We start from the raw sequence: 23709 nt of genomic DNA, 5'->3' as shown, positions 1-23709 counted from the left end.
ACATAACAGATACTGAGAACTTGGCACATAGTAGGGATTCAAGTAATCTTGACTGTACTTTATAAATATCTGTACTTATACACTCAGGAGAGTCCTTGCTTTACAAAAGAACTCACCACAGGATCCCTTTAAGCCCTCAGCCCCGTGAGTGCACTTTAAATGGGATTGAATTTGCAGAAATCCATTTACGCATGACTTTTTAAAACGCAGCCAAGGCACTAATAAAGGCAAGCAGATCTCCAGCGAGAACTCCCCGGGCACACTCTCTCAGCCTCAGATCCTGTCCAGCATGATTCTCTGAAAGACTGGAGGCTAAAACATCTTCTCTGAAAACCCACAAAGACTCACAGGCTGCCCTCTGGGAAGTCTTTTTTCCATGCATACTTGGAAGAGCTGTGGTGTCTTCAGCGATGGGTCCAGGCTTATGAGGACAATAGCAAGAGCAGTTGGCTAACAACATTAGCTAACATTTATTGAGGGCTTTCTATGTGAGAGGTGCTGTGTTAATTCCCATGCATTAACTGGCACAAGGCGACAGACGCTAATTCTGTATAACCACAGCAAGTGCTTGCAAATGAAAGGACTCATATTTCTCATAAAAATCTCACACCATATTACCTTTCTTACTGTTTTTCAAATAGAAAAACTGAGGTGCAGGGTAGATAAGTCCTTTGACCAAAGTTGCCCTATTATATATGAAGAGTTCTTTAAAATAGGTCTGGCTCTGAAAACCCCACTACAGACCAAAGCTCAGCATCCCATCCCCCTACCACCATCAGCTCCAACAGAGACAGGACTGCAGGCAGAGGGTCCCCGTGGAAGGCGCTGCCCCTCCCACAGTCCCTTCTCTGTCTCACTTATCCCTCTACAAGCTGTTGTCAATTGCACTAAAGTATTTGCAGCAACCAGCCACTGCTGACACCTCTGCCCACGTGGGCTATAATTTGATGCTCAAGTTGTTAAACAGCCGCTTTCGAGCGCTGCACTCTTCACACATGAGTGTTTCTCCCAAGAGCCAGGCTGGCCATCTCTCCGCTGCTCCTCACGCCTGCACACCTCTCCCGCCAGCCCCAGGCATGTGCACTTGTATCTACATCCCAAATACCCACTGATGGTGCCACACAGTTATCACTGTAAAACAATCCCAGTTCTCTGTTGAGCACACACCCACCAGCCCCCATGACATGTGTCACAGACACACAGCCTCACTCCATTCAACGTACCTCATGTCATCAACACACAAGCTTCACAAAGAACAGCTGGGGATATTCTGTGTGAAGCATATTTACCAGTAAGTGACTACTAGTAATTAATGCCTATCCTGAAAATATTTCCAGGATATATGCTCTCCCCTATGTAATAATTTGTCAGAAAATTACCTACTTGCTTGACTCTGCATTAGGATAACCAGACAAAGAGTCCATACATTTTTCCATGTACTTATGTTTAATGCTGTTGTCACTGGATGTGCTTCCGTGCTGGTGTATCTACCTAAACCCCTGCACTCAACATCATGTGGTGGGGTTGTGTGTGACATTGGCTGGGGGTCCAGGGTGTGCAAGTACTAACATACAAGCTGCCTGGCTGGCTGGCTGTTTGTGCAAAGTAGACCCAGCCCTCTCCCCCAGGGAGTCTTTGCAAAGTTGGGCTACTTTCTGCATAACAATATAAGAGCAAACATATCCCCATCCCCAGAAACCCACTCTCCAGGCCACCCTCATTAATGCAGTAATGAGAGTATCTGGAAAGAGGACAGGAGTGAGAGGTGACAAGGACTGTGCTTGCAAAAGCCTATCCACCCAGGACAGAATAGATTTGAGGACATGCATTCATCCATAGTCATTGTGAAGATGGCCCTGAGCATTGAGAGCTGATCTGTCAGGGTCTGAGAAGGATGCAGACATCCAGCCCCTTTAGTCCCTTCTAGATCCCTTGGGCTGTAAGGATAGGGACCAGAGTCAGTTCCACTAATGGTGCTGAGGGAGAGATGCCTGGGAGGCTCCACGAAGCGGAAAGGATAGAACAAGGGCGCCTAGAAGGAGCCCACACAGCTGCCTTCCTATAGAGGTTTGATCCAGCAGCACAGAGCTTCAGACTTAGCACAGGGATAGGCCAGAAGCACAAACCAGAAAATAAAGGAAGGCAAATAAAATGAAAGGGAGACAAACAGAGACCCAAGGGGTCCAAGATTGCAGAGGTAAAGGACAGGAATTGCGTCTTGCAGCAGAGCTATGAAGCTGCCGCCTAATGAGGTGAAAGGGCTCCCAACCAGATATTTCCAGCACCTTTAGCAAGCCACATGGACAGAGGTCTTGTCCTCTGGCCCTCTAATCAGTAGCAAAGCCATAAGAAAATGCCCCTGGGTCCTCAACAGGCATAGTAGGCCAAAAACACTTCCCTGGCAGACCCTGCCAAAGAACACCAGGAGACAAGAAACAGCAAATTTGAGAGTGGTCACCTCGACCCACAGATTTAGAAGCTTAGAGTTCAAGCCTGGATGCTGTTATTGAGGGTTTGATACTGCAGCAGCCAGGAGCTTCTGGAGAAGTGAGCCCTAGCTATACTCGCGCTGGGAGTGCTGTCTAGCAATATCTGTGAGCCTCCTCACGGATCAAGACTAGGGGGGAAGTCAGAAGCACAGGGTAGAGTGATCTTGAGCAGTGTTCTGCTGGTGTGGAGATGTTGCCACCATTGCTCCACATGCACGTGTGTATCCCACCTCGTCCCACAGGGGATTCAAGTGGGCAGAAAGGGAAAGATTCCTAAAGGGGCAGATGGGTGCAAGGGGAATGAAGACAGAGGCATTGAGGGGGAAAGAGAAGGCCCATCCAGGGCAGGAGGGCCTTCAATGCACACGTTTATTCACTAAGCACCTAGTGTGTGGCAGTGCTGTCTGGATCAAGTTATGTTAGGATTAGTGAATGTAGGTATCTTTGCCTACAGTAGAGCTTCAGTCTATGGGAATTCACTCCTCTGTCTCCAGCATACACTTGTGGGAGCCTCTTTCATGCACTCATGTGCCTCCATTCCAAAAGCAGGTGCATTCCCAGTGGAATCTGGTGAAGAGAAAAAGGGGAAGGGGAAAGGGCCGCAGGTCTGGATCCCACAGCTGCTGAGTCAGGCTTTTTTGAATGACCTCTCTGCTTCAGAAGTGGGACACATTGGCAGGTGGAGAGCAAAAGAGAAGAGAGGAGTACTCGGCACAGTCGGGAGCCCAGACATTTATGTGCATCCAGCTGGACTTGCTGGACTGTGAAATAAAGGACTATCTCTGTCTTCTGCTCTCTACTTTCCAAAATGTGGGCAGGATGCCTCTGTGTTGCCCAATGAAGCTAGACACAGCCTTTCAATTAAAGCTTTAGATACTGCATGGAACAAAAGACTCAAGTTTTGATGGTCATGTCATCAGCAATCCACACCTCTTTCCTCCTGCGAGCACAATCAAGCTGTCCCTCTGCAGTCCTCCTGCAGTCAGGGAGCCATGGAACTGGGTCTGCCCAAGAAGTATGGCCAGATGTACTACTTACCACCTATAGACCTACTTGAAAAAGCATCTGCCCCAGAATCCAGTGTCCTCTCTCTCCTTGCTCTGCTAACACCCATTTAGAGGACTCAGTGGATAATGCCAAAGGCCCAGAACTCAGGTCCATAGTCCCCAAAGGTCCATGGATAGAATTTGGGGAAATGTTTAGCTTTACTTTTACAAATCTCTTAACTGAAATCCAGCAGTTTATTCCATTATGATGGCACATAATCAGTCATGCAATTTTTCTACCCATAGAAATTATAAGTACTTATTACACAGCATGTTAAATTGTTGCAGAAATATCCAAAGGTCATTGAAACTGAACAAACTTTGAAACTGCACTGCTAATCCCATTGCTATATTTTACTTAACTTTTATATTATATATAAAATGTATTTAATTATTTTATTACAAGTATATAAAATTTTGAATATTTTGAGACTTAAATTTCAATATAATAGTCTCTTTTGTAGTCCAGTAAATTTAATTTCATGCATTTAAAAACCTTTCCAGGCCAGGTATAGTGGCATATACTTATAATCCTAGCATTTGGGAAGCTGAGGCATGAGGATAGCTTTGAGTTCTAGGCCAGCCTGGGCTACAAAGTAAGTTCAAGGCCAACCTGAACTGCATAGTAAAACCCTATCTCAAAAAAAATAAAAATAAGTAAATAAGTAAAATAAAAATCTTGCCGGCCATGATGGTGTATGTCTATAATTCAACAGTCAGGAAGCTGAGGCAGGAGTCTCCCTGAGTATTTGTGTAATCCTGGATCAAGGTCAATGAGGTCAAGGTCAGCCTAAACTAAATAATAATGAGATCATCTCCAAAAAATAAATATTTTTATTCTCTTAGACAGCTATGGGCTTTACTAGTTTGCCCAAGATGGTCTATGGCACCAAAAAAAAAAATTAAGAAGTCCTCCCCTAAAGAATGATGGAGCCCCTAGATCCCTGAACAACTACACAGAACAAAGTGCCCCTTTACCAGCACTGATCCAACACTCTGGCTATGAGATCAGTGAAAAATAACCCTTCCTCAACAACTGAGACCTTGAGGGTCATTTAGTATCCTCTGAGTAGTTATGGGGAGAAGGGAAGACTGATCTCTCAGCATAAGTTCCCTTTGGACTCACTCTTACACCTCCTAAATGCCCCCACACATATGGATGGAATGCCTTCAACACCCTCCCATCACTCCCAAACTTGTGCTATCCAATTCTCCCCAACCTTCAAGGCCCAGTTCAAATGCTACTTCCTCCAGGAAGTATCTTGGGTCTCTTCCTCCATAGATTTGACTGCCCCCAGTCCGAAGCACTAAGAGGTACCATCATTAGACTGCAAGACTGCTTGAGGTCAAAAATTGAATACATTCCCTTCTGTCCCCCAACGTGCACCCCGTTCCTCCATGAACTTAGTCCAGGGATGCTTTCTGTGTTTGCTACACGGGAGGCAGGTAGGTGATCGGAGATCTGTTTAACTCCACTCTATCTAGGACCACCCAGAGCATGCATGTTTAAGGAAAATGCAGGATGTGATTCAAACAGAAAAAAAAAAAATGTACTAGTGCTTCCCCACTCTGGGACTTCGATTTCCTTTCTTTGCATTATTTCCAGCCCAGGCTGGATTTTCCAGCAATGCATACTGTCCTCCAGGTCTCTGGGAAATGGTTCCTCCTTATCCTCATTTGTTCTCCATAGTTTCAATTACCAGTAGTCTCTGCTGTCCAATAACATTAAATGGCAAATTCCAGAAATAAATAATTTCTAAGTTTTAAATAGCTTTTATTGGAGTATATTGTTGTAATGTATTTTAGTACTACTTATTGTTGTTAGTCTCTTATTGTATTTAACTTATAAGCTAACCTTTGTCATAAGTATGAATCTATAGGGAAAAATCAACATATATAGGATCTGTACTATTCAAGGTTCAGGCATGACGGGGGGGGGGCCTAAGACAACAGCCCTGTGGAAAAGAGAGCACTGCTATAATTTTGGCAGCTGAAAAAGACTAGAAGTCAGGAAGGGGTTAAAAACAAGATGGGTCCTTTCCAACCCTAGTGAATGACACATCCTCCAGGGTCTCAGGCTGAGACCACCCCTTTGTCCCACACACTTGAAAGCCACACCCTCTCCCTTCTTGTCCAACCCTTCCCTACCCCCACCAACCACTTGCAGCCCTTGCTCCTGGGCAGGAGCTCTCACTCTTTCTGCAGAGCTAAGGAGAGGAGAACTAGAGCCTACTCCCCCCACCCCCTTACACACAGCAGCTACAGCAGGGACTAGAGGGTGGCGGGGAGGCAGTCTCTGGTCCTCTCCTTCAAAACTTGACTCCATGGTCCTTTTGTCTCCAGCACAGAGAAGCCCTGGGCTTGAATAAAGACCCATCTCTCCCCTCAGGTTACCTTGTAACACAGGGGCTCAGATCCCCAGTTCCTGCTCTCCATACGTTGTTCCCTCTGCCTCTTCCACACCACACCAAGCAGTGGACACCACTATGGCTCTACTAAAGGGCAGAATTCTGAATAACAGTAATTCCTCTTGTCTTCAGGGAACGCCACACACTCTTAGAGGCCTCACACTGGGAGCTGGGACAGAGTGATGCATCTGATTCAGAGTGACTCCTGCTTTTGAGAGCTCCTGGCCTGGTAAAGGAGGTGGAACAGTAAGCAGAAAGTAATACATCAAAACTAATTCTTTAAAAACACTAAAAGGGACTGGAGATTTAGCTCAGCGGCATAAGCGCCTGCCTTGCAAGCAGGCAGTCATGAGTTCGATCCCTGGTACCAATAAAAAGGAAAAAGACCAAAAAAAAGTGTACCACCTTAAAAACACTAAAAGTAGCTGGTGATATACATTTACAACCCTGGGTACTCAAGAAGTTTAGGCAGGAGGATTGCAAGTTCACTATCAATCTTGGCAATTTACGAAGGCCCTGTCTCAAAATAAAAAATAATTTTAAAAGTCTGGGAACATAGTACAGTGGCAGAATAGTTAGTTGCTAGTATGTAAGGTCCTAGGTTCAGACTCCAGTACCGGAAAAAAAAAAGTAAGTAAAAAATTAAAACACTAAATATCACATGAGACCTAGGGATAGGATCTAATCTCAGGCTGGGGGAACTAGCTAGGTGAACAGTAGAAAGCAAGAATAATCAAACCATATGAAAAAGAATCTTTGACTCCTGGACTCCTTAAAGGGTCGACTGAGATTCTTAGAATCACTCCTTTAATCAATGACTATTTATTGTGCCAAATATCATGCTAGGTAAAGAGATCTCAGAACTGAAGGAATCTCATATCCCAGTGCTGGCCTTGGCCTGGCTTCTCTATGCTGCTTGTGAGGGATAAACTGCCCTTTCCAACTCTGAGGACCTAGAAAGAGGAAACAGGGATGTCAGAATGAAGACTATTCTGGATGTCAAAATGAAGACTATGTCCCTCTGTGCTGAGTTGCAGAAGGCCTGGTCCCCTGGGAGCTCTCTGAGGCTGACCTTGGCCCTCCGGGAGGGATCCTGGCTCACTACCCGTGGCAGTGACTGGTGACCCCAGTGCTGAGCGCTCTGTTGACTGAAGTCAGACAGGACAGGGTTTGGGGTAAAGATGTACACATTCACACATGTACACACACACACACACACACACACACACACACACATACACACACACAAGCCTATCAGACTTGGGGAATGAACTCTGTCTTAAATTAAATCTTTCAGTCATTCTCTCTGAAAGCCCAAGGAATGATTCCTTCAGAGCCCACATTATAACGTTCATTAAATACACATTTGTGTGTTTCTTTCTCTTCTTCAGTAGACTGTCACCAGCCTAGGGACAGGAATCACGTGCATTTTGTTCACCCTTGTATCTTCAGCAGAAGGCAGAGGTCGAGGCACAGTGTGTCATAAGGCTGTTGTAGGTGGGCACAGTGGAGCACACTGGTAATTTCAGCACTCTGGAACGCTGAGGAAGGAGAATTCAAAGCGTGAGCCCACCCTGAGCTACTTAGCAAGACCCTCTCTCAAATATAAAAAGAAAAATGTAAAGTGATTCGGGGAAGCTGGGAATACAGCTTAGTGGGAGGTCACTGGGCTGGACACCGGGTAATAAAGGAGAAAAAAAAAAAAAAAAAAAAACGCTGTTGAAATAAAGTACGCTTGCTTAGTGGCCATGGAAGGATACTGCAGGTGACATGGCAGCCTGGTGGTGGTGCATTTCCTTTTACAGAGAAAGAGGATCCAAGGAAGTAAGGAGCTGCCTGTGTCTTTGGAGAAGGGTGCCACGTGGCAAGGCTGGCACTGGAGCAGGGATAGAGGCATGGCAAGGTACTTGCAGTCCGGGCTCCCAAGGCCCAAAAAATCAATCCCCTTGAAGACTTCTCTCCTTACACTCAGTCACCTTCTTAAAGTGGAGAACTCCTCTGTGCTGGAGCTGTAGGCTGTGCCTGGCCAGGTACCCTCCCTCCAGCCAGGTATCCCAGAACATAATGAAAGGGCTGAAGAGAATGGTGTACCCCAGTTACCAATCTAGGAGTGGAGTGGGACAGACTTGCTGGAGTACAAGAGCCAGTACAAGCTTAACGTCTAATAAAGGCAGGGGGAGCCTTGAGAGCCAGAGTACAGGTCACCTCCTGTAGCCCCAGCACATCTACTTAGGCTCATCCTTGCTAGCACCTGTTCAGGCCCCCTCAGAGCAGGGCACCATGGTGGCTATAGAGTCCTCCCTTTTCAGTGCAGGTCGCCTGCTTTGGAGCAATGTCGTCCTGGCTTACAGAGCCATCCCGTAAAGCCCAGTCAAGCCCGAGGTGGGATAAGGTCACCTCGGTGAGTACAAGGTCATTCTTAGCTCAGAGTAGTTAAGTCCTGCTCTATTCAAGGTGAGCTCCGGCGATTTGGGGTCAGCGGCGCCCCCAGGTGGCTGGACCACGCCGGCGCTTGGGATCGGGTGCCCCGGAGGCTTTCAGGAACCTCAGTCCAGAGCTCTCCGCCTTCGCCTCTCTCACCCTGGCCTGAGGAGCCTCCCCACTCAGGCCTGGCTGCTTTCCAATACTCTTGGAACGAATATTTGGGACTTCCTTTGCTTACAGGATGCAATTGGGGTGCACGAGCGCAAATGAAATTCACAACCCCAGATGTTGAGAAAGGAGAAATGTCACCGGGAAAATCCAGCCCCAGCCCCAGAGGAAAAAGCTATGACCCAACCTGGCCCTTCCACCCAGCTCCTCCCCACTCCCTAGGGTTTCCCTAGGCACACCCACCCACACTGCCGATTTGTCTCTGAGACCCAAGGCCCGTACCTCCCCCGCCCCGCGCCCCCAGCCCCACACAATCTGAAGTTCCCAAGCTTGGTCTCAGCAAGGAAGTGCCCTGCTCAGGTTTGGAAAGACTTTTCCTCCTCAACCCTCCCCTACAGGTTCCAGTTTCCTAGCTGCCTCTGGGGTTCCCCCAACCTTTAGGTCCTGGCAGGGCTGCCAGAAAGAAGGGGGAGGGCTTGCCCGGACAGAAATAAAAGGAACCAGGTAAAGGATCCCTTTCACTTTCGGTGCCACCTTTTCCCAGTGCTATCATAGACCAACAACTGGCGCTGAGCACGCCACAGGCTTGCAGGTGGCCTTTCACCTCGAGCTCATCCACACGCCCCTCCTCCTCAGAAAAGCGCTGCTCACCAAGACCTATCTTTCCAGGGCCCTGCCAGGGGCAGAGAAAGCCCAGAATCCCACTGAAGCCCCTCAAATCCAGAAAGGAAGGGAGCCAACCTCTGGCCTATACGGCGGCGCCAGCAGAAGCTCCAGGAGCTGCCTGGACTGTGTCTGCAGGGTCCAGCACAGGCCCATAGACCACTCTCGCTGCCCACTGCAAGCTGAGGATGGAGAAGAAACTCTTCAGCAGACTGGAAGGAGAAGCTAGTGAAGTCCAGTACAGGTTCATTTATTCCAAGTTCATTTCTCAGAGAAACTGAGACCCAGTGAGAAGGTAAAGTACTAAAGTCAACATTCTAACTAGAACCAGGAATCCTTTTCTCTCCATCCCAAATACTAGACAATCTTCTCAGCAGGTGCTAAGAAGACCCAGGAGGAGGGAAGAAGAGAAACTAAAACCTAGTACCTTCCAAGAGTAAGCATAAATCAGAATCCCTAATATTACATGTGAGCTCTCATGTGTACACACACACATGCATGCACACGCACACGCACGCTACACGCACCCCCAAAGTCCTGTAGCTTCACCAGCATATCTGTCCTAGGAAGGAACCACTGTAACCAGGGCAGATTAGGGCGTGGAGCAGATTTTCTCCCTTTATTCTTTACTTTGTGAAAGGCCTATGGTTGACTGGGGCAAGACTTGGAGAAGCCAGGTGGCCAGCTTCCGGAGACGTTCTCTAGTGCACAAGCAGCGGGAGAGAGAGGGAAGTCAGAGCCTCAGAAAATCTAAAGGAAAGATGATTAGCTGGCAAATTCTGACCATTCCCCCGAATGCACACACACCCTTCTTTAGCTCCCCGCGGGCTGCTGGTGCCAGCCTTTGTGCTGCCTGGGGCAGGGTAAAGGATCCCTCTGGTTCTACAGCAGGCAGAATGGAAAGCCAGGCCCTCTCACCAGCCTGTGCCCCTCCTTCCCACCACCAACACCTCACTCACCAATTCCAATTTGTGTCCTGATTTACTCCGATAATTATCCGTTCTACCATACTGATCTCAACTTTCTTGCCATCTTTCCTTTGGAAAGAGAGATTCATAAGGAAATACAGTCCTGTAACATCTGAGTTTTCCCGGGAGTTTAGGGGAGAGGCTGGATTTTGAATTTCCTCAAAATATCTGAACCAATATCTTAATTGCCTATATTTTTGCACAAAGATGACAGGGTCCGACTATAACTCCCATCCTTAGGCAAATGCTCTGCTCTAGACCTATTTCCCTGGCCATTCGGCATTAGCCCTAACTACCCTGCAAACTTTGGTGTTAAGGGACTCTACAGTCTGCACCTGCACCTTTGATGCAGGAGGACAGTTTCCTGGGAAGGAGAGGCTCCAAAGCCACCTAGGACTACTAGGCCAGCTCTCTGTGCAGGCTTGCACAGAAAGAGAGGAGGCTAACAGCATCAGGCAAGACAGGAGCCAGGGAACAGACAACGCAGCCTTTTGGATAGTAAGGACAATCAGTCAGGCTACAAGGGTTGGATATGACGGGGAAAGGAAGGACGAAACAGGAGCCTGCTTCCCTGCCAGGCAAGCCACACATCCGCTGCAACGTCGCTTTAGGTTCTGCCTTCCCAGCCTTGCCTGCAGTTGGGAAGGCGGCAAAAGGAGAACAAATTCCAGTCTCTACCGATACAGAAAGAGGCTGGACCCAAGTTCCTTCCTCCTCACTCCGCCAGGGGCCCATTCCTAACCTTTCCATCCCAGAGCTCTCCACCCATATCTTCTTCCCAGCTTCTGCCAGAGCCACCCAAGGAGATTCCACACTCACAGACTCACAAATACACACATTAACACACATGTAATCATTTAAGGATGAGGGTGTATCTCAGTGGTTAAGCAACTGCCTAGCGTGAACAAAAGTTGAGTTCAATCCCCAGCACCATGAAAATAAAATTGTTCGCCTGTAAGTATTGTCACCTTTGCATACTGGTAAACTCACCCCCCCCCTCACATGCAAACATAAATACAATCATAGACACCAAAAAAGCAAATTCACATACCAAAAAAGCAAATTCACATCTACTCCCCACAATGCTTGGAGACATCGTGATAAAAAGAATTTTTAACCCCAGAACATCAAATTTCTTCTTTTTTTCAAATATGGCGACATTCGCTTGTTTTGCCTTTCCTTGGGTCAGCTTCACAACTTTCTTGTAATGATTCAAGGCAGAAGTTTGCTGAGGTGCCTCCAGGACAGTGCCTAGCACTCAGGAGGTGCTCAGGGAGCAAGGGAGAGGAAGGCGGGGAGGGAGGCAAAAAGGAGGGAAGGGACGAACCATCTAGGAAAGCGATTTCTAGGATGGCTGTGAATTAACTCGCCTGTGTCACCCCTCCGACCAGAAAAAAAAACCCTTCCCAACTCTAGCCTCACAGGTTTTCAGATGGTCAGCAGAGTGATCAAGGGACCCCGGATGTGGGGTGAGCAGATCAGTGGTTTGATCTGGGAAGTGGTTTAACGCATCAGAACCCAGAAGCGGATTCGTAATGCGCTGCCCTCACACTGCCGCACTGAAGACACGCGCGTTTGCAAAAGCACGCTAGGAGCAATTCCCGCGAGCCGGAGACTCCACCAAGCCGGGGAGACTGGGGTAGCCGAGATGAGGCGAGCCTGGTGCAGAGCCGGCCCTTGGGAGTCGCCGGTCCTGGGATCCGAATTCTACAGCACTGGGAGAGTCGGGGGTTCTCTCAGCTGTTCTTTCCAGCTCCGCAACTGACCCGCCCAGTGACCTCGGCTTGGTCCTTTCTGCTCAGAAGCAGAAGGTGGAGCCGTCCGTACCCTCTGACTCCAGAGGTCGGGGCATTTTCTTGGAGGTGACAGTGCATAATCAGACGCAGCCCAAAAGACTGGACGTCTGCAGGCGACTCCTAATTGAGACGCGAACCTAAATGATGACCCAGAAGAGGCAGCGGAAGGATAGCTCGGGCTTCCCAGACTTTCCACTCCTAGGCGGACCCAGCGCATCTGCATGTGAATAGATATGGCATCCCAGCTCTGATGTCCCAGTGGCCCCGACACCTGCTGGGAAAGGGGGTGCAAAGTGACTGTCCTCGTAAGCGATGACAAATTGAACAATAAAATCCACTCCTGTACCCTTAGACCTCTACACACACACACACACACACACACACACACACACACGTTAGCGGTGTCCACACAAATAACTTCAAGTACACTTTTTAGGTTGGCAGTAATTTTTTAGAAATCGAAGGGGTGAATTTAAATTTTTTGTTCCTCCAATAATTCGCTGTTTTCAGACTTAAAATCTGTGCAACCGTGATTCCAAAGATACTTCTGCCAGCACAGACAGAAATGCTTCCAAGATGAGATGAGTTTGGGGCAGTTTTCTAACTTCTGGGGAAACTGAGCACAGATCTCCCGAAGGCCAGCTTCGGGGTGGGTAACCACGCACGACTCCGGGAGCCGCGGCCGCGCGCATCCTTCCAAACCGTCCGCGCTAGGGGTCTGAGGCGCTGTCCTCGGGAAGCAGGGGTCCCGGAGTCACTGGGCGGAGGCCAAAGGGGCGGTCGAGACTGGGTTTTTATGGCCCCTTCGGGACGGAGACGTTTGGGGAGGCAGTCAGCGAGCCCGAAGTAAGCAAACGCGTGCAGCCTTGGCCGTGTGGAGAAACGGAAAGCCGCGACTAAGCGCTATTTCAGCTTGGAGTCCGCGTGGAACGAAAAGACGGCCATTCGCAACGACCCAGGACTGGAAGCCGGGAACCCGAGGAAGGTCGGAAGCCACCCCGAGGGTGTCGGCGCGGAGACCCGCGGCAGTGCGCACGGAGGAAGCCGTCTTTCTCCAGGCGGCCGGAGCCTCGGCACCTCCCCAGCGGCCGCAGCTTCCAGCTGCAGCGCGCTCCGCCGCGGAAGGAGGCGGTGCCCGCTCCGCCCCGCACCGCGCCGCGCCCACCAGCCCGCGGACAGATGCGTCCCCAAACCGCAGCTGGGAACCTGTTCTCCTAACAGATTCCTCCGTCCATACGCTTCTACGCGGACCTTGAAGAAAAACAAAAAAGGCACAGTAATTCCGCTCCCAAAGTCCAATCAACGTTTGTTTGCTCTCAAATACTCTGACAGACGAAAAGCTCGGGAAGCTGAGTTACCCTGCCAGACCACTGCCCACCCACCATTCGCTTTCAGCATCTCTCCACAAACCTCACCGCGCCAACTCCAGAAACAAACGTGGGCTGGGTCTCAGCATCCCGGCTGCCGGGCCCCTCCTGGACCTCTCTCCAAGCCCCAGCCCACACAGCTTTCCACCTCTCATCTGAATGATTCAGGCACCAACCCAAGCGCCCCTTCTCTTCGGGGGATGCTCAGGGTTCGAATTCGGTCCGTGAAGACCCGAAGTGAGCGTCCTCTTCCCATCTCCCCCCCCAGCATGAAACCTTGCGAGGCACGCTCCACACTCAGTCTTTTTCTCCCTTTCCCTTGCAGAGTCCCTCGTTTCAACAGCGTCGGCGCCTTTATTCCCCTGACCTTGTGCGCAAGAAAACCCGCCTGGTCGGTCATTGTCTGGTCCGCGCCTGCCCCCGCCCGCGCCCCAATCAGTGTCACAAAACGCCCCTTTCAACAGATTCCAAACCCTCTTCACCCGGGCTCACCGAGCCTTCAACTTCATTAAGTGTGCGCTACGGCGGCGCTGGAGGAGGCGAAGTTTAAATAAACCGGAGCGGAGGGGGAGGGGGAGGGCCTGGGGAGGGTCGCTAGTTGCAGGGGGGGTTGTTTTTGAAAAGGGGAAAAAAGTCATCAGAGGGAAAAAGTGCTTTGTGACCACGAAGACGCGCCCGCAGTGGCGAGAACAAATTGGATATGGAGGGGAAGTGTCCCCCCACCCCCGCTTTGGCTCCTGGGTGGTCCGGGGCGCCCCTAGAGAAAAAGAGAAAGAAAGATGGGGAGGAATCGGCGGTGAAAAGAATTAACTGCTTTAATTGGGCTGCAAGAGAGAAGTGCAGGAGGTTTGCCGACGGGCCTCGATCACCCAAACCAAATACTCCTCAATAAAATAAAATGTCTGCCCATAACCACGGCTTCAAAACGTACGTCAAAGTTGGAGAGTCGAGGCTGTCCTTCACAGCCATAGAAGGTAAACCTGCAAGATGGGGGAAATTCTGCCCGGAAAGGCCCCCTCCCCCTCCTTGTGGCCTCGGGCCTCGCGGCGCCGGATGAAAAGGAATGAAATTGAACGAAATTGAACGAAATGAAGTGAAATTGACCAGTGAAATTTGCCAATTTTCTTCTCCTTTAAACTGCCCGCTTTCAGCAGCACTCTCTGAACCCCAGGCCGATTTCTGATCATTTTTTTTTCCTCACCTCGGAGAGATGAAGGTGTGCGCTGGATATTTTATTATTGCCACCAATTATTGGGGTCTGTGGGACACAGACCCTCAGCTGCCTCCACTCAGGCAGACAGGGAACCCACCGAGCTGTTCTGGGTGGGATGCTCTGTTTCTCCTCTCAGGAGACTGGGCCCCTAAGTGAGCCAACAACCCTCCATACTTAAAGAGAGTCACCCACTGAGCCCCTCCAGTGTGGAAGGAAAAATAAAGCCAGGCTTTTACCCCTCCCTGCAACTCCTTTATCCTTCCTGCAGTCCAGCTCTCCAGGCCACCTTCTCAGCTACTAACAGGTTGTCCACAAAGAGAATCTGAGAGCCCAGAATTCCACACACCTTGCCTTCCCCGCTGCCTTCAGCTTTTGGAGCATAGCAAGATCCTTCAGAAAATTCCTTTTTTGGCTAATTTTTAAGACTGGTTGGGCATTAATGGATTCTCTCTGGTCCCCAATCCTCCATCATAGTTCTATCTGGCCTAGTCTTGGCCTTCTCCAGGCTCTGAAATCAGAGTCTGAGCCATGAGTTTGGGACCCCAAGATCCCTAAAAATCCCTCGTATACCTCACTCCTCTTCCCCAACCTGCATTTTTCTACCTATCTTATACAGACTTCTCCAACACACACACTGACACCAAGCAATAGGCTCACAGACTCTCTCTCTCTCTCTCTCTCTCTCTCTCTCTCTCTCTCTCTCTCACACACACACACATCAAAGATACATGAAAGAATCCAGAAGAATTTGCCACTCTTTCTGTAAATAGCAGTTATGGAAGTTTCTCTTCTAACTATCCTTAAATACGAATTCTGCCTGACAATTTTCTCATTTCTAGAAAGAAAAAACAAACTGGTGTCTTTTACTTAAAGCTCCAACCTAATATCTGGTAGTGATCTAATCATGGTAAATGAGATCACAGAGCTTCAAAAAGCTTTATTGAAAGCAAACATAGGCACGGCCATGCATTTACACACAAACACACACAGAAGTCACATTTACTTTCTCAAGTGAAAAAAAACAAAATCAAACTCAGAGCAATGGAAGTCACCAAAGCAGCCAGCCAGAAACCATTATCCCAATATTAGCAGAAATTTCATGTCTTACCATTGAATCTAATCTTACTTCCCTGGACTCTTTGCTAAAATGGTGGGAAGGTGGCCACTACATTTGATCTCTCTCCATTCCCTTGATCTCTTAGCAAGATCTCAGTCTGTCTGAGTTTATTCACCATTTATACCTCCAGCCTTGTCTCTTTTCCACTGGCAAAGAGAAAGAGACAGGAGTCCCAGCAGCCCTTCACCATCTCTGGTGTCTTTCCCTGATCTTCACTTAGTCCTCTGCTGCCTGCTTCTCTGTATTGCCAGCCAGTGGGATCCTAGCTGAAGATACCCGGGTAGCTTCCTCTGCACACACCCTTGAACTTTTGACATCTGGGTCTCTGACCTGTCTGTCTTCTTTCTGTTGCTTGTCTCCCAGTTCTTGCTCAATATGGGACTGTTTTCTGGGAAGACATTCTGCGCTCCCCATATTTCTCCTCTCCTATGATCTGGGTAGAACAACAGAGAAAAGAGCAAGCAACCAACTCTACTTCAACCAACGCATCATCTTCAATATATCTGCGAATCTGGCTATGTGAGTCACAGATACAGGCAGAGAGCTAAGGACTCAAAGGGTTACAGAAGACTCCAGTCAGTCTGATGGATTTGCACTATGGCAGTAGCTTCCAGCTATGAACATGACTCAAGGGAGCAGAAGCTTTTCCCTGACAAAGATCTCAAAGACTCTCCTTTAGCTCTTGATGCACCTCTATCCTTCTCAGGTTGCAGAAAAAACTCACAGTTCTGAATGCAAGCTTTCCACTCTGTTGCAGGTGTATATGGTGTCTAAAGACCCTACAGTATGGACAAAAAGAAGTCTCTCTCCTCTTAGAGACGGTAACCCAAGAGTCATAAAAGTGTACACACGCAGACGCATGTTCATGGACATACACAGAAAAAAACCCAATATATCCTGAAATACAATTAACACACACACACACACACACAAAGACAACCCAGACAAACACAAGAACAAACAATAAGCTCCATACGTCCCACACCCAGAAATGCACAGAGCTTTCAGAATATGCACTGACAGACCTATTCTCATATCCCATGGGTATGGTGTTCCCGAGCATTTAGCACGCAGATCTGACCAGGCTATGCTAAAACCCAAACCAGACTCCTCAGGTGCATCTGAAACATAATCTCTCTACCCAACCCCAAGCAAAACCTTCCTGGTACTAGAGTGAAAATGAAAGTGCTTGAGGGGTCACAGGCTTCCCAGAGACCTGGCCCCATTAGCAGCTAAAGGCCAACACTGAAGTACCCCCAGGATGTGAAAAGACCAAACTCTGTCTGCCTGGCCCTTCCTAACTACCCCACGTTGGGGAGCCCTGGGTCTTCAGGAAGAGCCCAGAAAAGAACACGGGAGTTCAGGCAAGCACACCGAGCTGGTGACTGCTGAAGTTCACATACATTTATTCGATTGACACCAATGAGGAAGGGGGGGAGAGACAGATTTTTCTTTTCTTCCACACAAACTATTGGACAATTTCAGTCTCCCCCTAAGTAGACAAGTCTAAATCAATGCACACCAGTGGACACAGAATGCAGGGAGCAGCCTGCTGTACAGATATTTACACATAATTACAGGACCCCAGTCGCAGCTCAGTGCCCTTGGCCACCCTCCCTCACCTCTCCAGTCCCTGCCCTAGACCCTCTGCTGCCACACGAATTGCTTTTAACTACAATAAATACGGCAGGGCCTGGAGAGGAAGGCCTGGGGCCAAGCACGGCAGGCCCACAGGAAAGAAGGGAGGTTTCTTTAAAAGCACCCCAATATGAAAGGAAAAGGTTTTCTTCAGTGGCATGGGCTCTGGGGTTTCTGCAAGGATTGTGGAAGCCCCCGCTTCACCTATCCTTTCGGCTTTGCCGTGTAGACACTGCTTTAGGTTTCAAAGGGAACGACCTTCCTTAGAGAAAAACAAAACAAAAAGATCGAATTTTTAAAGCACAAAGCAGATTAACAAATGTCTTTAAATTATAGTATCAGACAGGCCCGGGTCTCAAAGTTGAAAGAACGAGGGAGAGAAGAAGAAAGGGAAAACTTTCAGCGCCTTTGGTGTTTCTGGCGGAATCTGCAGGGCTTGGGCAGGGGTATCTGCCGGGAAAGTGTTCTTCCAGGGCGCCCAGCCCAGCGGGCGCAGAGACTGGGAAAAAGTGAAGATTCTTCCTCCCCTCTTTTACTACTCAAACCCAGTTGGGATCTTAGCGCGGGACTTCTTCCCATAGACGAGGGCCTTGCCCTGAGCTAGAGCCCGCTTCGTCCCAACTCCGGGGAGATTCTGAGCGTGAAGCCTTAGGTGACAAGCTACTCGCCAGCCCAAGTCTGGAGAGTCTTCATAAATACACTCCCTGAGTTCCGCTGGGACCACAGGAGCTTCCGGGAGAGGCTGGGGAGTGGGGCCTGAGCCCGCTGCAGTCAGAAGTGGCAGCCACTGAGGCCTGCGACTTTGCTGGCGAAAGAGGGCCCTGAGGACACGAGCGCGTCCCCGGGGTGCGAGAGACGGATGTGGCCCGCCACCGGCGCCAGAGCTGGGGCAGTCAGCATGGCCAAAACCTGGGTTTGACCCCCAGGTCGCGCGGCTGCGGAGAACGGCGATCCCGGGGAGCCCTCACCGCCGCTGCCCGGGGGTGCTGCCCCGCCACCGCCGTGGCCCATGATGTGGTCTATAGAGAAGGAAGGCCTATGCCCTGCCCCCGCACCCGCACCCCCGGCGCCCCCGCCTGCGTCCGTCTTGAGGCCCTGGCGCAGGAGTGCCGTGGACAGCCCAGCCGCCGTGCCAGCTTCGGGAGGGCTGAGGGACGCAGGGTAGAACGCTTTGGCACAGCCCAGCTCGGCGCCGAGGAACGCGGGCAGGCCTGCGGGGCCTGGGCCCGAACCTGGTGCCGGCGCAGGGGCCGGGGCCGAAGCTGCGCCCGCGAACACCGAAGCCGTCGGAGGTCCAGGTGGAGGCGCGGCGGCACGGCCCGCAGGAACCGACAGCTGGCAAGGCGCGGCGGCGGCGGCGGCGGCGAAGGCGAAGGCGTGCGGGTGCGGGTGCGGATGCGGCGCTGGCCCCGGTGGGGGTGCGCCGTAGGCCGGGAGCGCCAGCCCGTAGCCGTAGCCATAAGCGCCGTAGGCGGCGAAGCCAGGTAGGAAGGCGCCGGGGTCGCCGGCCGCCGCAGCCCCGCCGCGCAGCAGCAGCTCCGGGTGCGGGTGCGGGTGCGGGTGCGGCGGCGGGAGCGGCTGCCGCTTGAAGCGCTTGCGGCGCCGCAGGAAGCTGCCGTTGTCGAACATGTCGGCAGACTCCGGATCGAGCGTCCAGTAGTTGCCCTTGCCCGGGTTGCCCGGCTCACGAGGGATCTTGACGAAGCAGTCGTTGAGCGACAGATTGTGGCGGATGCTGTTCTGCCAGGCGGGGAACTTCTCCCGGTAGTAGGGGAAGCGGCCGCTGATGAACTCGCAGATCTCGCTCAGCGTCAGGCGCTTCTTGGGGCTCTGCAGGATGGCCATGGTGATGAGCGCGATGTACGAGTACGGCGGCTTCACCAGCGGGCTGCGGCTCGTCGCGCCGCCCGACGGCGGTCCCGGCCCCGGCCCCGCCGCGCCCCGAGCAGCGGCTGCGCCCGGCCCTGGGCTTCCCGCGGCGGCCGCCGCCCCCCGGGGCGCTAGAGCGCGGGGCTCGCCATCCAAGCAGCCTCCCGACTCCTCGTCCTCCGCTACGTCCGCCTCGACTTCCTCCGGGGGAGGCTCGTGGCCTTGGGGGAGCGCGTCCCGGGGGGCGCGGGGCCCGGAGCGGGCTGGGAGCTCCCCCCCACCGCTGCCGCCGCCCACCACGTCTATGTCCGCGTCCGCCTCGGACAGCGCGGCCGGGGAGCTCTCGGAGGACATGATCTCGCAGCAGCAGCTGCCCAGGGTCATGGTGCCGCCGCCGCCGCCTATCTCCGGCTCCGCTCGGGCCGCGGCTCCCGCTCGGCCGCGCTGCCTCTGGGGCGAGTGTGTTTTGCGCGCGGGCGGGGAGGGGGCGGGGGACGGAGGCAGACAGGGAGGGGTGTCCCCCAGATCCGCAGCGCCCCCTGGTGGCCTGGCTCCGCCGCTCCTCGCCACAGTGCGCACCCGGCTCCCTCCGCTGTCCAGGAAGCCAGAGGTGAGACCTGCGCTCTGCCCGCAGGCAAAAGGGGCTCAGACCACCCCTTATCCGGACAGGTCTGGGCTCCCGACCCCCGGGAATGAGAGGGGGTGCTAGGGATTAGTCCCTCCCGCCCAGCGGCTGCCTAAGGCGGAAGAGCCTTGGGCCCGGGGCGGAGCTCCCGGGGCGGGGTGGGGCGGGGCTGGGGAGTCTGGCCCAGAAACTCTGCTCGGGGCCCGGCGGGAGCAAACCGCCGCCGCGCCGGGAGCTCGGCTCGGGTGGCTAAAGGAAGGTTCTCTTCTTCCCGGGGCTCCCGCAAACCCTAGGCAGCCTGGGACCGCCGGTTTAGTGAGCCCAGCCTCTGGAAGTTAAGGCTTGCGCGGGCGCCCGCCAGAACTGGTAGAAGAGGCGACAACCCACATCCATCCTCGCCCAGGCCGCCGGAGCCCAGACGTGGTTGGGACGCGAGTGCGGCTCTGAGACGCCGGGACTGCACCGCCCCGAGAGGGCCCGCTGGGGCGCGACGGCTTCCGACTCAAGCAGCAAAGGGATCATGAGGCGCGAACTCGGCGTTCGCAGCCTCCGGCCTCGGAGAGGTGAGAAATCCGAGTGGAGTCCCGTTTCTGCGCTCCAAAGCCCGGCTGCAGCCGCCCATCCCCTGGTAGAGACTCCCCGGGAATGCGCTGCTATTCGTGCTTCCTTCCGCTGCGGCCGGTTCCCGGGCGCGGACGGGTCCATCGCTCCGAGTCCGCCTTAGCATCCATTGGTCTCGGTCTCTGTGGCTCTGTCTTGCTTTCCGTGGATCTCTGTCCATTTCCGGCGGGAACTGTATTTATCTAGCTGTCTGTTCATAGGTTTGGGAGTTCCTCTCTCAGTGTCCCCTCTCGCCTACCTACAGTCTTGAGAGACACCTCCCCTCCACCCTGCTGGCCGCGGGACTTGGAGGCCTAATAGACAGCGGGATTCCCAGGGAGATCTCACTTAACGAACCCTGCGCTTGGCCCAGAGTTGTCTGTATCTCTCGGGATCTGGGACACATAAGTGGTCTAATATGGTCCTTAAGCCAGCCGGTTCCTGCCCACCCTATTTGGCCTCACCTCTTAACCTCCCTCTGCGACGCGGAAACAAGTCACTCCAGCTCAGACTGGGCCCGTTGCAACTTCTTGGGCGTGGAAGGGGTGCGGGTGCTGGATGTGAGGTAGAACTATGCGAAAGGCCCGGCCGCTGCCCCCACAGCGCCGCACCGTGGCCAAAAAACAGGCCTTGTAAGCCCGAGTCTCCGAGGCTGGCTGCTGTCAAGGGTTTTGTGACCCTCATTCGGTAACTTCCCCTTTGGAGCTGTTTCTGGTCACTATAGCAGTTCAGACCAGAGACCCTAGAATCTGGGCTGCTAAGGTTCCAACCCTGGCTTCACTGTTTAGCAGTTGTTGCTTAAGTAAATGTCTTAAACTCTTTAACCCTGTCTCCTCTGTAAAAATGAAATTAGAAATGCCTACCTAGCATGACTAATAAATAAAAGTTATCCTCTTTTAAGCTATTTATGGAGAGAGTTTCGAGAGTGCTTCGCAGATTTTGGAGTCCTTATTCTCTGTAAGAGAATGAGGTTGGGGCAATGTCCTCTCCCTCCCAAATCTCAGGCCATGGTCCAGGTCACAACTACTCACTGCTACCATCTAGTCACTGTGGAATTCAGTCCCATGTAGAAAAGCCCTGGAAATAGGTTGACAGGGAATTTGCAACTCTGATGAGCTGAATCTGCAGGGTGAATGTGAGGATGGATAGATTCTCTTCTAACTAACAGCAGCCTCTAACTCAAGGGGAGAGTGTAGGCCAGCTCTCCAGTTCTACAGAAGGGGCTGCAGAGGCACAGGGAAGGGGAAAAAGACTCAGGACGCTGCAACCAGATAGAGCAAGACTGGGTAGCAATTTCACTGCCATATAATCCTTACAATAATTTTTCATCCTCTCAAGAGCAGAATGGATAAAAGTCGGGTCTAGCTGCTCAGATCCAGCGAGAGCCAAGTCCTCTGGGCCCCCTCTGGGACCTCTGACCCATGGGATCCACTTGATGTGCTGGGTCCACACAGACTATTCCTGGGAGAAAGAGAAGAGGCCAAGCCTGCAAAACAGAACAATAAATTGGAGAGAGATGGCAGTACTGTCCAAGCCCCCCAAAAAAAGTCCTAGAGAGAAGCTTCTTACAGGAGTTTAGATAAACTCAGGTACAGAGGCCTGCTGGTTTATTTTATCTGGCAAGTCTATGCATACTTTAGACTTGGTCTTTACCACATGGAGATCTCTCTCACATGCCTAGAACCCTACTCAAGGATACCCAGCACCGTCAACCACATTCAACTGTAACCCAGCTTCGATCTGTTTGTGTCTAAGTAAATGGAGAGAAAACCACCATTGCCATATCCAACTCCATTTCACCTTCTGAACATTTTCATTTCAAAAACAACAAATGGAAACAAGTAGTCTCCCACCTTGCCAGTGTCTGGTTCTTCAGCCTTCAGCCTCCTTCCCAAATAGCCTGGTTCCAATGCTTCAGGCAAGATGCTTTTCTGATAGAAGCTGTGGTAACCTCTACCCCCACTTCTGCCTGGCCCTGAGGCAATTCAGTGCTGCTGACACCCTTCATGGGGAAAAGGGATATGTTCATCCTGTGTTCTGCAGGATGGAGGTAGGCTCTGACCTTTAAGGAACCTTCCACACTCTCCACGCATATTTTTATAGAAGTAGGAACTGAAGCCCAGGAGAGCATGTTACTTGCCAGCTTCGGTGGGGTCTTAAGTCAGGATGGGCCCAGGTGTCCAGGCTCCCAGCCCAGAACTTGTCTATCCAAATACGCCCCTTCCCTGACAGAGCTCCCCTTTTGCCTGAGATTTCTGGTAGGCTCATATCCCTTCCAAGATTCTACGCCAATTTATTTTAAACAAGAGTAGGTGCACTGAGGGCTGGGAAGGGGGTGACCCCAGCATTTCTGCTTTTTCTTTGAGTGTCTAGTGGCCCCTGCCTTTCTTGCCTATGGGCTCAGCCCCTTCTACATGGTCCCTCAGTGACTACTGCCCTGAGTGGATGTGTGACTCCTTTTACAAAATCCTGGACACACTCTTGTGCCTATTGTAGCCTCGTGCAATGGGGTACCGGGGTGGGCTGGGATACAAAGTCTTTGGTCTGGCCCAGTCCCCTCACTGCCTGGCCACCTCTCCCCAGAAGCCTGGACCCATCCAGAGGGTGGTGGCAGGACAGGATGTGCCTGTGGCTTTCCATCCCAAAAGGTTTGTGTTGCCAGGGAGAAGTTGTTGCATAATTATTGCTAAGTATGTGTTGATCTCAGTGGCTTCCAGGCCCTGCAGACCAGCCATCCTCAGCTTGGGGAAAAAAGAGCTCTCCAGCACTTATGAGGATATAAGTAAGTCAGCTGCAAAACCTAGAGCTGTGCTCTACCCTACTCTGTACCCCTGGGAAGAACCGTGAAGGCCCTTGGGCAGGCTTCAGATTTCGGACTGGCGGAATGCAGGGTGGGTGAGGGCTGCTACTCCACGCAGCATAGTTGCAGAAGGCTTGAGCTGCATGTGGGATATGAAGCCCCACACTATTCTGATTGGATTTCTCCAACTGGCCAGCCACTGAGAAAGCAGTGCAGGCTGGGCCAGCATTACCTACTCCCTAGAGTGCCACTGGTTTAAAACATGATGCTTTGTTCTCTGGACCTCTCTGTGCCTCCAGAGCAGATCTAAACCTGCTCTGGAGGTTTCCACACATTTGGCTGATGTTGGGACAGGAGACTCCAGATTGTATGATTCGCTCCAGGCACTTCTGCTGAAACACCAAACCAGAGCAGAACAAAGCTTAAGAAGCCAGGTATGGTGGCACACACCTGTAATCTCAACACTCAGGAGGCTGAGACAGGATGATCCTTGCAATTTGGAGACCAGCCTGGGCTAC

The 23709-nt window shown here is 51.6% G+C and overlaps 1 protein-coding gene and 1 long non-coding RNA gene across 2 annotated transcripts; both read right to left on the bottom strand.

Moving 5' to 3' along the window:
* Window positions 1–6749: 6749 nt before the first annotated feature.
* On the bottom strand, window positions 6750–20949 carry LOC134473062 (uncharacterized). The gene is made up of 2 exons (XR_010043163.1): window positions 20856–20949; window positions 6750–7484 (listed from the first exon to the last, which is right to left on the bottom strand). It is a non-coding gene; the product is annotated as an uncharacterized LOC134473062 (long non-coding RNA).
* On the bottom strand, window positions 17046–20922 carry Foxd2 (forkhead box D2). Its single transcript, XM_003461470.4, has one exon. The coding sequence runs from the start codon at window positions 19548–19550 to the stop codon at window positions 18069–18071; it is 1482 nt and encodes a 493-aa protein (XP_003461518.1). The 5' UTR covers window positions 19551–20922; the 3' UTR covers window positions 17046–18068.
* Window positions 20950–23709: the final 2760 nt, after the last annotated feature.

The sequence above is a fragment of the Cavia porcellus genome, unplaced genomic scaffold (assembly GCF_034190915.1).
Source record: "Cavia porcellus strain 051 isolate PalLab524CR breed Dunkin Hartley unplaced genomic scaffold, mCavPor4.1 scaffold_25, whole genome shotgun sequence".
Taxonomy (NCBI): domain Eukaryota; kingdom Metazoa; phylum Chordata; class Mammalia; order Rodentia; family Caviidae; genus Cavia; species Cavia porcellus.
This window is presented reverse-complemented; position numbering and strand designations above follow the sequence as displayed.